The sequence below is a fragment of the Pholis gunnellus genome, assembly GCF_910591455.1.
Source record: "Pholis gunnellus genome assembly, chromosome: 4".
NCBI lineage: Eukaryota > Metazoa > Chordata > Actinopteri > Perciformes > Pholidae > Pholis > Pholis gunnellus.
The window spans coordinates 27162040-27177533 of NC_136530.1; the positions used below are offsets into that span (position 1 = coordinate 27162040).

The 15494-nt window shown below is 43.6% G+C and overlaps 1 protein-coding gene across 1 annotated transcript in view; it reads right to left on the reverse strand.

Moving 5' to 3' along the window:
* The window catches only part of nfia (nuclear factor I/A), a 114784-nt gene extending 99652 nt beyond the window's left edge, over positions 1-15132 (reverse strand). Inside the window, 2 exon segments of the mRNA XM_079158391.1 lie at positions 4843-5371; positions 15051-15132. Of these exon segments, the coding sequence (XP_079014517.1) occupies positions 4843-5371; positions 15051-15077 (556 nt within the window). The 5' untranslated portion in view covers positions 15078-15132.
* Positions 15133-15494: the final 362 nt, after the last annotated feature.

Genomic DNA, 15494 nt, shown 5'->3' on the forward strand with positions numbered 1-15494 from the left:
TCGTTTTAATCGTTACCACAAAACTAAACAGAATCCGTATAGAGACACGTCAGAGTAACACTACGGTAGAAGTGAAGGACCTGAATGCGGCTTCCACCTCTAAAAGACGAAGGACAGAAAGAGAGAAAGGTGTGGAAGAAAGTGAGGAGTCTCTTGAAGAGAAGATTCTTGGCTACACCTCCTCTCCCCAAAAGTCTTCCCCCTCTCAAGCTGAATGCTAAATCATAAAAAAATAATAATTCTGCGTCTGAAGGAAGACGTCAGCGGACTGAAACCACCTCTGTGAAGTGATCCACCGCGGAGCCACTGACTTTAATGCAAAACTCATTCTATCAAACTTTTATGATTCCATCTCTCTAATTATCTTTAATTGACTTTACTGCGCACATAAATATTATCTCGTTAGTAATAAACGTTAACGTCTTTATTTCAGGCTGTGATGGTTCTTAATCACAAGGCGCAGAGCGGACGAAGTGCCGCTGTCGACCTTTTCCCACCTTTTGTTCGAGAGCGGGGCTGCACGCCACCAACTAGCCAGTCCCCCCCCGTGTGTGTTGTTAATGGGGGGGGGGGTATCCTAGAGGTTAAACGGTCTGATGATAGGGGTCACAGCCTCCACACTTTGACCTCCCACCTTTCGGCACGTGTTGAGCGTTCCTGTGGTGGCGAGGGTGAGCTCATAAATCAGTGACGGGAGGGGAGGAGGGGGGTGACCTTTGACACCCAACTTGTTCCTGAGAACACACACACACACACACGCAGTAACTGCTCAGACTTATGAAAGGAAGGCTGCTGTGTGTGTGTGTGTGTGTGTGTGTTCATAGTTGACTGCAGTCGGTGAGAGTGTGTTAATTTGAAAAGCTCCACCCATTAGACACCCAGCAGCTACTTCCTGTTCAGTGCACACCGGATCAATCGCTGTCAGATCTGGTCTTTAACATACAACTGTTCCGATCCACTTTCAAACCTAGATCACGTTTTTTACTTAATGGCTTAAAGTGTCAACTGACTAAAAGGATTTTCACTTTTCAACCTAATGACCCTTTGTCCCCAAATGACCAAATCCGGCGGAGGACTTGGACCCCAGAGACCAGGGTTCACATCCTGCCTAGATTTACACAATAAAAGCATCTGGTTAAGGATCAGGAAAGATGGTTTTTGGTTGAATATGGTTAAAAACACATCCTTTCTGTGCAACATTTAACCAGGACGTCATCTTTCCCTCAATTTTTAATGAGAGCTGCGAGAGTCTAACTATGACTATAAAAATGTCATTGATGCAGAAGGAAATGAAATAAGATACATTCAGTATGAACATTTTGTGACTTAAATATGTTCTTTAACAAAAGTTCCCTTGGTAAATAAGGATGCACCAATCAGATTTTTTCAGTTCAGATCAAATAGCGACACTTTAGATATCGGCTAATACAGAATATCGATCCAATAGCAGCGTTTAATTAATGAGCTGTGTGCCTCACTGTGTGGAAGTGACTGAGATGATTCTTTTATGTGTCAGATTTGTTTTCCTAACTTTGTACAATGAAATGTAACAAATAAATACATAGATATAAATGCACTGAATTGTTAAGGTATCCGATACCAGATCGGCCCGTTGTCGCTGATACCTGATTCGACTATTTGAGTCAGTATCTGTCCGATATCAGTATCAGTGCATCTCTAGTTGAAAACTGAAACGAGAGCAGCAGGAGGACTAGAAGGAAAACCACCAACTACTGTATGAGTACAACAAGAAGAAGAAAAGACAATTGGTGAATAAAAAGTGTGATAGGCAGGACAAGTCAGAGTCAAAATGGAAAGATAACAGAAAAGAAATGTCCTAAGACGGGACTTCAGCCAACAGAATCTCTTCAAGTGAAAACAGAAACACGACAAACTGCAGAAACGAACACGAACCAGTTCAACTACCAAACTGAAACCGACTTCAGCCCTCACGTCTTTTGAGGTTTGTTAACGTCCCACTGCTGAACACTCACAGGATAAAATAATAAATGGTTGGTGGTGCGCTGCGGTTTCCGCTGGCAACACCGTTGGTCCTCAGCCCCCCCCCCTCCATCCAGAGCGATGCGGGCATGAATTTAATTAGCGACTCTTTGACGTCCTGACAGGCCACGCCTCCGGTCCTGCCAGCCCTCTGAGGTCAGTCCGAGCATCATGTGGCTTTTAATCAACGCCGCCGCTCCAGAGGAGCTCCGCTGCCTTAAATAAGGAGCAGGAAGAAACCCGATCCTTCGCCCAGACTTGGGGGGGAGAAGAGTGGTGGGAGGGCATCCAGTTTTGCTCATCTCCCTCTCAAGAAACTAAGTCCTGAGCACTCAAAAAGGCTTCAACATTCTGGAATCAAATATAAAACCTACATTTAGCAAAAGACAAAACCAAAACCAACATATTCTCAAGACTTGCCACCACAAATGCTCTGTGACAAGCAGCCAAACCTCAGTTTATTCAACCTCACTGAGGGTTTCTCACTCTGTGCCAAGATCCAGAGCTTTTCCGACCGAGCGTCCACCCTCGGAATTAAACCGCGAACACGGCGACTGCAGCAGCAGCAGCAACTTGTTCCTCTTTGACTGAAGGGAGCTCAGAGTGAACCTGCACACAGCTGATCGCTGGACGGTACAGTGATAACACACACATGGGAGGAGAGAGGAGAGAGGGGGGCGGGGGGAGGCTTAGGTTTGTGAGAGGGAAATTGTTGGAATTACGGTTCAGAGATCTTTCCTGAACGCAAACGAGTGTTTGTCTGCTTTTTCTGACAAAATGTTCCCATGAATGTCCTCTTAAAAAACCTAATCTTTTAGATTTTCCTTTTCCTGTTGGGTCTGCATTTGAACCCCACCAAAAAGATTTCCTCAGCAAATTGACAACAAAAAAAGGAACATTGGGGCATTTTGAGGCAGTTCTGGAGCTTTCAGTCATATCGCATGATCTTCCTCAGCGGCTGGAATTTATTAATTTAATCATCATACTTCAAATTTCCTGAGCACTCTAAAGACTTCTAGTCCACTTTTGCTTTAAAGTCCAGACGCATAAGGTCTGCTCCTGCTGATGACCATGGGATGTGATTGAAAGGTCCAGAAGCAGCTGCTAAATGGACCTTGAGGGGATTTGATTCCAACGTCAAGAATTAACTTTGAAATTCAATAAAAACGAAATTGACTTCAGAAAATACTTGAAACTTTTATTGGAACTAGGTTGAAATATTTGAATAAGATTGAATACGATTTTTTCTCAGAAAATAAAACTTTGGGGACTCGATTACAGACGGAAAATGCTAAGTAGAACATATTGAAGTATCAGTTTTCCCAGTGAAGGAATCTGATAGTGGATCTTGTGGATTATTTTACACTGACGTCGTCCTCCTTTTCTCAAGAAAACTCCAAATCCCCAAACAAACTCAGGAGCTCGGTGCCAAGCACTTATACAGTCTGCCAAACGCCTCCTCTGCACGCTCGCTGCTGCACGCACAAATACTCCAACCAGCCAAATCATTTTCCCGTGGAATCAGTGGGAAATGGGGGAAAATGTGCTGAGCAATCACTCCAAAGATAATTGTTTTTTAAACATGGAAGGTGTGCCAGCTTCACCCAGAAAACACAGCGACCTGGGGTGACGGGGTTCTGGCACAGACCTTTTCTTGTTTCCTCAGACTTCTGCTTTACTGACCGCTGATGAAATTACGCCTGTCTGCAGCTGATAACACGCTCGCTGGGAGACGGAGCTGGATTTTTCATCCTCAAACTACCAGATAAACAAGTGTCATCGACACACTGATGAGTGTGTATCTGAACCCTAAAAAAAATAGATCTGGAGAATTGAACTTGTTTTTCAACAGAAAGTTTTTCAGCTAAACAAGCATTTAGAAGAAGTTCTGAAGCTTTCAATCAAATCACATGTTCTTCCTCAGCAGATAGGAGTATTTTTCTGAGCACTTTAAAAGACTTCTAGTCCACCTTCGCTTAAAAGTCCAGTCATTCATCTTCTACACCTGCTGATGACCATGTGAGACGACTGAAAGGTCCAGAAACAGCTACTAAATGGACCTCGAGGTGAGATTGTTTGCCAACTACAGATTCCGACGTCAAGAAGGAACTTTGATGTTCAAGACAAATAAAATATGATTTTAGAAAACACGCCTCTGTAGCCATACAACCGCAACATCTTTGGTTCAATTCCGGCCTCATGACCTTTGTTACATGCCATACCCTTTATCTCTATCTGTTTCCTGTCTGCCTCCACTCTATTGCCCATCTAACAAGGCCCCCCCAAAAAAATTATCTGAAAAAGACAATAATACCCGATGAGTTTAAATCTGACATTTAAATCCCTCCAAGAAAACAGTCCGACGTTCTTTGGAATGATGAAGCTGCTTGACCTATTGTCCAAAGTTAAAATACATCTGCTTGGACCGGTAGCTAACGTAACCCGTCGATGGAAGTAGATAATGTGGCAGATTTGTGGACGGATTACAAGCCACACTCAAACTGGAAATTAGACACAGTAAGTGTAAAACAGGAACGCATGTAGCTAACATTGACTACTGCTTTCAGTCAGGGATCTTTCTAACGCTCTGAATGTTCCGTAAACGAATATCACAACTAAATGCTCGATTTTTGGCCTAGGATTCTTGTCACCAGTCGATAAGTTCCAGAGTATCTTATACTTATCTTAGTAATGTGACACTTCAGCCACGCATCGCAGAATGCCACAACTAACAGGACTGTGGAGCGTCAGATGTTGCGAAAGACCAAACAAAGAGCTGCAGCTTCAGCAGCTCGGCGACACATCACACACACACACACATAGAAGAAGAAGAGAACTTACCTGCGTGCACGAAGTAGGCCAGGTAGAGATCCAGCTCCTTGACGGAAACTCCAATGTGATGCGGCTGCACGCACAGGGTGTGGTTCGAACACTGCGGAGACTTTACCAGCCTCTCCCCATCAGTGCTTTCGAGGGGAATCCCTTTGAATAAAATCACCATGACCAGGTCCAGCCTCCACACTTTGTCCGCCTGGCGCAGGCAGTCGATCCGCCTCATCTTGCCCTTCTGGTCGGGGTTGGACAGCACGCAGCACGGCGGCTTCTTCCCCGTCACCGTCAGCACAAAGTCCTCCCGGAACTCGGGCCGGATGTCCTTGCGCAACTTGGCCAGGAGGCGCGACGCCCACTTCTGCTTGACCTCGGGTTTCTCTCCGAGCAGCTCGTCCTTCACGGCGCGCTCCTCCTCCTTGGACATGCGCTTCTCGTGCTTCTTGAAGTACTTCCTCTTGCGGGCCTGCAGGTTGAACCATGTGTAGGCGAAGGCCCGAACGTGGGGAAGCAGGGCTTCGATGAAAGGATGGAATTCATCCTGAGGGACAGAGAGGAGAGTTGTGGTGAGACGGGGAGGGAGCAACATGTTAATGCAAAAGTAGATTTAAGAATGGAAAAATATTTTTTTTTAACTCTAACAGTATCATATGTATATATATATATATATATATATATATGTATATATGTACTGTGTATCATGTTGCTCCATCTCTTCATTGAAGCTGTTATTAAACAGACTGGTTCAGCTAAATCACAGACTGTATTTAAGAAGTGGACGCAATCGTGACGTCACCCATCGGTTTGTGGACTTAAGTTCGGCAATTTCACCATCGCCATCTTGGATTACGGCCGTCGCAATGTTGTTTTTTTCTGCAACCGATGAACAGAAGTGACCATATTTGGAATGCGGAGGAGTGACGTAGAGACGCAGCGACCTGTCAATCACAGTAAGCCCCGCCCTAAAGCATCCCCTGCTTTATGGTCTGTGTGACTCTAAATGGACCATCATTTACTAAATGAACATCATGCTGTATTGAAGAAGACTTGAAACTAGAGATTGAGACCATAAACTCATGTTTACAATGTTTACTGAGGTAATAAATCAAGAGAGAAGTAGAGTCATTTTCTCATAGACTTCTATACAACCAGAGGGGTCGCCCCCTGGTGGTCAGTAGAGAGAATGCAGGTTTTAAGACACTTCCACATTGGCTTCACTCAGCAGAACTGAAGGTTGCCATCTGAGCCGAACGTATCCGGTATCTTTGGATCTCCACTAGCTCTTGAAATAGGTTTCTGAGTTTGAACAAAGTTTGGCTGCACAGTACAGTTCATAATGATTAAAAAACTAGTAGTGAAAAGTAAGTTGTAAAAACTGGACACTAAGTAATTACTAACTTGTTTTATTTTAAAGATGCCAGTGTAGCTAGATCAGGATTTGTTTTTCCTAACATGGGGTTTTGTATCATGAACAGAGAAAAGAACACATTTCTGCACTACAGAGAAACGCCCGGAGAACTCCCTAAAGTGATCCTATTTTAAAACTTTTACTGCTTCTAGATCAGCGGGAGGAGAACGGAAAGGAGAGAAGAAGGTAAGCGGGAAAGAAAGATAAAAAAGGAATGAAGGAAAGATGGAAATAGGAAAGAAAGTAGAAAGTATAAAAAGAAGGAAGAAAAAAAGGAAGCGGGGAAAGACGGAACGTAGAAGAAAAGATGGGACACAGAATGGCAGGACGGAAAAGAGAAGAGTAGAAAGCACAGAGGCAATAAGAGGGAAGAGGAAACCAAAGGAAGGAAGGAAGGAAACTAGAAGCAATGAAGAATAGAAAGAGAGAATAAAGAAGGAAAAGAATGGACATCGAAAGGCAGGAGGGAAAGGAGGGTAGAGAAGAAGAAGAAGTAGAAAGCACAGAGGAAGGACACAAAGAAGGAAAGTAGGAAAGGAAGGAAGGAAAGAAGAAGCGATGAAGTAAGGAAAGAGGGAACAAAGGAGAAGAAGTAGAAAACACAAATGACATATAGAAGGAAACTAGGAAAGGAAGGAAAAAAGAACAGAAACAAAAGAGGAGAGTCAGTAAGTGAGTAAAGAAGAAGGACAGAATGAAAAGCATGGTGAATAGAAGGAGTTAAGAAAGGAGGAGAGGAAACTATGACGAATAGAAGGAAAGCAGCAGATACAAAAGGAGAGAAGATACGAAAAAAAGAAAGAGATAAAAAGTGTTTTCTGGAGTTTGTTTTTTTCAGGCTGCAGCAGAGAGACTCTCCGAGACTCTTCACTGTCAGTTCAGCCTCTTTCTTGGCTCCCAGGCAGGAATGTGGGTCTTTGGGGTCTGTGTGGGGTTCTGTGTGGGGGTCTGCCAGCCCCCGAATAAACACAGCGACCGACCAGAATCACACAAACCAAACAGCCGAGCGGGAGGGAAGTCGCCGCAGAACGCAAACACTGGCGCTCCGGGTCGCACCGCGCGGAGGATTATAGCGGCATTAAAGGTGCATTATGTGGCTTTTGGGCTGATGAGGGCTGTGTACTTATTACCAGGTGGGAATGTGGTTAGACGGCATGTCGTGGATTAGACCCAATTTGGGGTTGGTTACACCTGCCCCCCCCACCTCCTCCTCCTAAAACCACCACAAAACCAGGCTTATCCTGAGCAGGAAATGAACACATTAGGCTGAAAGAGAAAAGTGTCACAACACGCAGACGGGAGGCTGAATGAAGCGTAGACGGGAGGCACAGAAACAAACACATCCACAGAGCCTAAAAAGGCTAAAGGAGGAGGAGTTAGAGGCGGAGACAGGAGAAGAGCTTCCTGTTAAAATGTTATTACAGCTTGTCGAGGCGATTTTAAAAAAAAGCACAAGGTCTCCGTAAGCTTGGAGGCCAGCGAGGTGAGCAGCTGCGCTGTGAAAACCTCAAATATTTAACGTATTAATGTGCCACATCACAACAGAATTAGTCTCAAATCTAGTCTGAGAAGCAGGTTTTTACTAAAACGAGGAAACCTTCAGACGGCGTTTTGTTCTTGAAAGGCGTCACGGCACTACGATTAGGAAAAAGCTAGAAACGTGGTGAAGTGGGGACCGAGCCACACTATCTCTGGAGCTGAGGATTACTAGTGATGACAACATACCCCGTACCTATATGTCACTTTTTCAGATTCCTCAGTTTGAGACATTTTTACATTTTCCAACGAAAAGCCAAAGCAATTACACAATTTACAAGTGTGTCTCAATGAAACACAGTTTAAAGGTAAAGTTTTTTAGGGTAAAACTACGACTTTAAGGAGGAATACATGATAGAAGAAAGAATCAACAAGCCTATGTATTTTAGTATGATGACTTTGGACAGTCAGAAAAGTATGGAGGTTCAAAACATCTGTCCAGAATCTTGTTTGAAGACAAATTACACTGCCGACCATGTGACCATTGGTCCCTCATTCATTTCCCTTCAATGAAAGATTGAAGGGAAATGAATGGGCTCCACCAGCGAATAATAAAAACATTAGAAGTCGAGCAAGTCTCAAGTCTCTGAAACTGATTTTCATACTAAAATAAGTGGGAATGAATGGTAACCAATGGCTGCCAAATCTAGATGAATGTCTCAGTAATTCTTTGGCTCTGCAGGTAAAATGAGTCCATGAGATTTGTCGTGGCCCTATAAATATACTTGTGTTTTGTCCTACAGCAACAAAGCCGGGTGCGAAGAAGAGGAGAAGCTGAACACAGACGGACAGAAAACATCTTCACGGAACATTTCTTATTTGGATAAAAAACCCTCAGAGGGTTATACTGAGCAGGACCGGGTGGAGGGGGGGAGACGAGGGGGGAGGAGGCCCCCCCCCCCCCCCCGTCTCCTACTGAGCCACGTATTGAAAAAAAAACACTTTGACTATTCATAGATCAAAGACGCTCGCACGCATCTTGATACGTGCAAATGTCTCCGACTGGGGTGGCATGTGGATACTACATTATGAGCTGAGCACACACACACACACACACACACACACACACACACACACACACACACACACACACACACACACACACTGCTTATTCACTTATTAGTCACTTAAAGTTGAAAATGTAAAGATACAGACAAAGAAAATCTTGAAACAGGTTGATTTTCATTTGGAAGCAGGTTGAAAAATATATTAACTCCCTTCTCTCAATAAAACACATTTTTTAGGAGAAGGATTTTATAAGAAAAAAATTCCTCATTTTGTGAAGAGCATTTCAACGTCTTTTCAACATAAATCAAATTGTTTCAAGACTTTTCTACAATTGAGGGTCATTCTTCTTGATTCTAGAGCAACAGTCCGTCTTATTCAACATACCAATGAACAGATCTGGAACATTCTTGGAACAAGTTGATTTGTGTGGGAATTGTTCCGCCACACAGGCAGATTTGTTTTGGTCGCTTGATGTAAGGACTCAACAGAGACGGAAGTGACTTGATAAGAAGGAGGTGTGTTCTCAATTCAATGACGGGCGAGTTAAAGGTGCGGATAGGTTTGGAGCTAACGGATAACGGTGGTGAGATTTACATTTTTCTCAAACCAACAAACCTGTCAGTCCGTCTCTCAGTACCCTCTCACTTCCTGTCTGGTCACTGTAGTTTTGTTGGGGGACTATTTTCAGCGGCGGATTATTTCCCATTTTGGTGCTCTAGTGAGTATTTGTGGCAGCAGGACGGCGCGTGTGGGATTGAGTCAAAATAAACTCCAGTGTGTGTGTTCCTGGTGATGGAGGAACACCGATGGCTCACTAGTGTGTTTTTAATGGAGGTCAACGGCACAGAGGAAGAAGCTACATCAGGCTGTGATACAGTCTGAACATGAGATTTGTTGAGAGCTCTCACACATTTTGATGATCGGTTCAAAACAGTCTCTCATATTCATGAGAGGTTCTGGTTTAGATATATTTTTCGATAAAAAAAAAAAGGGGGGGGGGGGGGGGGTTCAGGGGGAGTTTCTTTTTCAGCTGCGCTGTCAGAAAACCTCCCTCTCAAATCTTCCTCCGTCAGATTCAGACCTCCAGCTCGGAGCTCTCCCACTAAAGAGGAAACTGTATCTACAGGCTGTGCATTAGAGCACCAGCTGCATTGGTTCTTTTTTTAATATATACATATAACATTGTTCCCCCCCACACCTTGTCAATGGGTCTGAATACAGCACATTGTTTCTTCTTGGAGACGGTCCAGGCGAACGGGTTTTGTCTCCAAAAGCGCCTCCAGCCGCTCTGCAGCCAGACCTGCCAGCCCTCTTTCAGAGCTCCTCACTCCAGGACGGGTTGGGAACGCCGCCTTTTTTGTTATTCGCGGTTTCCTGAGACGTGTTTCTGTTTGTGCTCGTCCTCTGGCAGTTATTAGGACGACAAGCGGCTGCCGGACGGATGATGTGTTCAGCCTCCACACACACACACACACACACACATTCCACAGTGGATCTGCAGCTCGGCGGCTCTGGATGTTCGCTGCAGCCACATACCAACATTCCTCGCAGCCCAGTGCAGCGTTTCAGCTTCCTGAGCCGCTCACACACCGGGGCCTCCGCCGCCGCTTCACACTCTCAAACCAAATCCCACTTAACGAGTCACTTGGTCTCATATTCAGCCTTAAAAAACGTGCTTTTCTGCCGGCGGGGTGAGATAATCCCTCTTGTTGTCAGCCTCCCCTCCGCTCAGGAATCTTTTCTGAAATATGTCTTGAAACAGAATAATCCTGTTTCTGCATCTGTGTCAAGAAGAATAGTGATACACGCTGATTCATATGGAAACATGAGATGGCTCGAGAAAGCTAGTGGCTGGTTTTTTTAGGGCCTGTTTAATCAAAAATAAAATGCTACAGCGCTTCTTAACCGGTTTTCGCTTTTTTTGTACCTTATTTCCGACTTAGAAAACAAAAGAACATTTGACCTTTTTTGGTCGGTTAATGAATCTCGTTCTCTGAGCAGCTTCTGTTCTTTCAGGAATAAAACAAAACAAAGCAGAATCAAAAGAGTTATTAATAAAAGACGATTTGTATTGGAAATGTGAGATTATCTCAATCTAAGGACTGTCTCTGGTGTTTATTTTAGGACAATAAAACATTTTAGGATGAGGATTTTTGGAGAATTTGTGCACCGCAAACAATATCCATCGTCACAAGCCTCATATGAGCTTAAAAAACCTGCTTCTGACTCTTAAAATGAGAAAATATTCAACCTTTCTGGTCTAATAATCAGAAGCTGGTGCTCTAGTCTTCAATTGAAGACAGAACAAAGCAGATCTCTGCAGTAAAAATCAAGGAAATGACCCTTTAAAGGAAAGAAATATTGATTGATTTGCGTTGGAAACAAAGTTTTCTTAACCCACGGGCGTTTTTCGGCTTGTTTAAAGCTTCTGTAACTGCTGTTTTTCACTGTGTTTCCACTTCAGCTCCACATTTCTTTTCACATTCTGCCTCCAAAAAATATAAAACGTTCTGTTTCTGTTTTTCCAAACAAGCTCAAACTCTGCCAGTTGGTGTGAGATAATCTCTCTCGTGCACTTTTTCTCTCGTTTCTGGAATTCATTTTCTCTCTGTAAATTTGTCAGCGGTACAACATTTAATTGGAGCTGGTATTCTTCAAAAAAACTGGTCTCATCTCATCTGATAGTTTTTCTGTAGGAGCGTCGCTGATTGAAAAGGCTGGTTATAAACTTGGCGAGGAGGGATTAGAAGCGGACGCGCGACGCGGCTCCCCGGGGTTCTTTCTGCGCCTCCTTCAGGGGTCTCCTTCTTTCTTTTCCCTCGGAGGAAATCTGCGTTTGTAAACCTGCGAGGGGGGGAGTCTGGGAGCTGGTGGCCGAGGCTTATATGCTGCACCCCCCCCACCTCTGCACCTTGGTGCAGATGTAATGGGCTCTGAACAACAGGCCTGTGACAACAACCCCCCTGAATGAATCATTTAAGGAGGGGGGCAATAATGGTAATCCTCCCTGCCTCCCCCGTCTATTGACACCCACACCGGCACACTGGGGGAATTATCGGCGTGTCGCTCGGGCTCAGCGGCTTCGCCGGCGAGGCCTCGCCACTAACGGCCGGCAGCAGCCTCGACCGCACAAACGTCTACGCACAGACGCCAGACAAGTCCCCTGACATCTGGGAGCCAATCAGAGCCTAAAGAATATGTCAAAGAAGTGAAGGACTTCGTGGAATGCAACGTGGAACCATGAAACTTCCTACATCCTACATGACACCTTTCTTGGTTTTACTGCTGGTGGACCGTTTGGTTCAGCGACTCCTCTGACTCCTGGTTTATGTTTTTTATACATATGTATATATATATATATATATATACATATATATATATACACGTATATATATATATATATATATATATATCCCAACATGCTTTTTTGTAGTATTTCAACTCCTGCTTCTGTGACCACAAAAATAATATAAAGAGAACAATTAAAATGCCAAAAAAAGAAGCCAGCTAAAAAGCTAGCTTGAGAAAACGTATTTGAAGTCTGCTAGAAATCAAACATCCAGATTTCGTCAGAGCCGCAAAATTCTGAAGCGTCACGTGCAAAAACATTTTCATAACCGCACAAAAATCACCAAAACTACCACAGGCCAGGATTAATAGGAGCATCTTTAAAGTGTTAATTTACAATTAAAAGGGCTTCGTTTGAGGGCGCCCCCCGCTGGTTGGCTGAGGGCCAAAACGCAGACGCTTACATCACTGACACTTAATGCGTCTGATTTTATTTAGTGTTCTTTGAATCCGGCAGCTCAGCAGCAAATCCTCCAACGTTTACATCCCAAACTGTTTTTTTTAAATCAGGAAACACCAGTTCAAGTTTACCTGAAAGTGTTTTTCAAATAAATCAGCAGTTTTAACCAACATTAACTTAAATATACATATATTTACATTCAGTTTGAAATGTGAAATTAAAATAGGGTGTTTGGTCCAGGCTGGTTGGATTGTATCAGGATGGACAAAAAGCGTCAGTGAGCAGCTCGTTACACACACAAACACACACACACAAGCTTCAGTTCAATCTCGGAAAATAATCCAAAATATCTGATGAATTAAAACAAAAACAAACTAAAAATATAATGCAACCATTAAGCAAAAAGAAAAAACATCTGCTCGGTAAGACTTTTTCAAAAGATCAAACCAGTAAAAAAAACCGTCTGTTTAAACCTCTGAACACTTTTTTTTGGAACCCTCCACTGAGCAGGATTTATAAAAGCGACTCTGTCTGCTGATTATTGGTTTTACTGCCCGATAATCTGATTAAACGTTAAAGCTCCTAAATGTTTCCTGCAGTTTCAGATCGTCTTCGAACGCGTCTCGACACAGACAGAAGCTCCAACCAGAAAATCTAGATGACAAATCTGTTCATTTATTTTTTTTGGGGCGAATTTTGGATTCAACAAAGCTGCAGCAAAAAAATCAGACGAGTCAAGAAAGAGAGATGACGAACCGAGACGTTTAAAACAGCCAACACCAACTAAATGTTCCACAGCGGATGAAACTGCATGATCTCACTGTGTCCCTGGATCGATAAATCCACTCATTTAGAAATTATTAAGAGTTAAATATCAATGAATGATCTTCTTTCTGGATCATAAAGAAGGAATAACGGTTTGCTTATAAATAATTAAAATATGACATCTAATTTCATTTTCAAGCCGATCCTGGCAATGAAATGCATTTTAAATAATTGGTGGATTCATTTAAAAGAAATGTGTGTCAGATGCTGAAATAAAAAATACATATATTTAAATATAAATCAATGTGTGATTCAATGTGTTTTACAATTTAAATCTATTTGTGTCGATGCGCTGTGGTTAATTCAGGAGATTAAGACGATAATTCCTACAAGATGAAGCCAAAATCTGCAGCCAGATTCTGTATGAGGTCACACCCAAAAAAAGCTCTTAAATCCCCCTTTTTTTAACCTCTGACCCCAAACACAACACTGCGGCAGAGGAAAAAACATTTTTTTTAAAGAGATAAAATTAGGTCAAATTTAAGTTACTAACGGATAAATATGCAAAGAGGTTTTATTTTAATTCAGGGATTTTGGGTCTGTAAATAAATCCCACATCATTTAGTCACCGGTTCCGTCATCTGTGTAGGTGTGGAATGACATTTTCGTTGGGGACATTTCCTGCTTGCTGCAGGTCTGCTGCTGTGTCACCTCAGGTCACCTCTGACACAAACATTTTGGGTGTTTGTTTTTTCTGCAGAGACATATTTGAGTCAGGCCTGCAGGTTCCTGCGTGAGGCCTGGACAGCAGCACAAAGGAAGCGATCCATAATTAAATCCACTTAGATTTTCTTAACAGAACAGGATCAAACCTTCAGGGTTCAATACAAGCAGCCGAAGACAAGAAGAAAAAAAGGGTTGGGGGGGGGACTGAAACTCCTGCAAAGCCTTCATGCTCCCTATCTGTACACTGATCCTGCGTCACATTCTGCACAAATATGAAACCTCTTTCACCAGAAACAACATGTCATATAAACTACCACAGTCGTAAAAAAAGAGAAGAAATAATTCAAATATTTTCCATCATGTCTCACTCAAACTGAACTGAAGTCAGTGTGTCTAAAAGTGTCTCTGCGTGTGGAGCCACAGTTGGAAAGTTTTGGGTCAGAAGAGAACAGAAATAACCGGCGAGTTCACCCGTCCACATTATTGTGCGCATGTATATAGCATTCAAACTTTACGGTAAAAAAGGAGGAAAAACGCCCTGTACAAACAACCGACATCCACGTGAAACTCTACGCCGGAGCTCCGGTCAGGGCTGAGCCGGGAAAGCGGGAGCCAAAGAGCTGGGGGGGGGGGGGCTTTTAAGTCAGTCGAGCAGCCGGGGACAAAGTGTCTGCTTAGCCCGCACATTAAACCGACACAACCAGCGTCTCGAACAACCACAGAAACAACTGCGCGGTGTGTGTTATATATATGTGTTATATATATCAAAATATATATATAACTAATGTTAACGAAAGGAACTTTAAAGGCACCGTCCGCCATGTGCTGCCGCGCGGAGGAAGACGAGCGCGAGAGGCGAAAGAGAGAGAGCGAGTTGCAGCGGGTCCGCGGACTCTATAGAACCGTCTATAGAGTCCATACGGTCCTCGGTGTACAGTAAGCGGGCTATAAGTGAGCTCGCGGAGAGCCCGAGCTGCAAAAGAAACACCGTTAAGATAATTTTAAAAAAAGTTTGAAGAGCACACTCACCTGTGTTAAACATAGCGGAGAATACATATCTGTCGGATCTAATCTTAGATCTGGAAGAGGTGTGTGTGTGTTTGTTTGTGTGTGTGGGGGTGGGGGGTGTTACTGTAACTCCAGCCTGTGTGTATGTGTGTGTGTTTGCGCGTGAGTGTGCGCAGTGATGTGTAGCGTGAAAAAAGAAAAGAACAGAAAAAAAGGAGTGAGAGTGCGTGTGTGTGAGAGAGAGAGAGAGAGAGAGAGAGGGGGAAATAGAGCCCTCCTTTTGCCCCCTTCGCTTTCACATTTCCAACCAGAGCTGAACTTTGACCTCCGCCTCAGGTTACATGTACTGTCCGGACCTGTTAGAGGCCCTCCGCCGGGGAGCGCACAACTTTCAGCCCAGACACGAAGAACATCTCCGGCAACAAGATGAAAAAGTCCCGTTAGAAAAGCCGAAAATGTCCACAC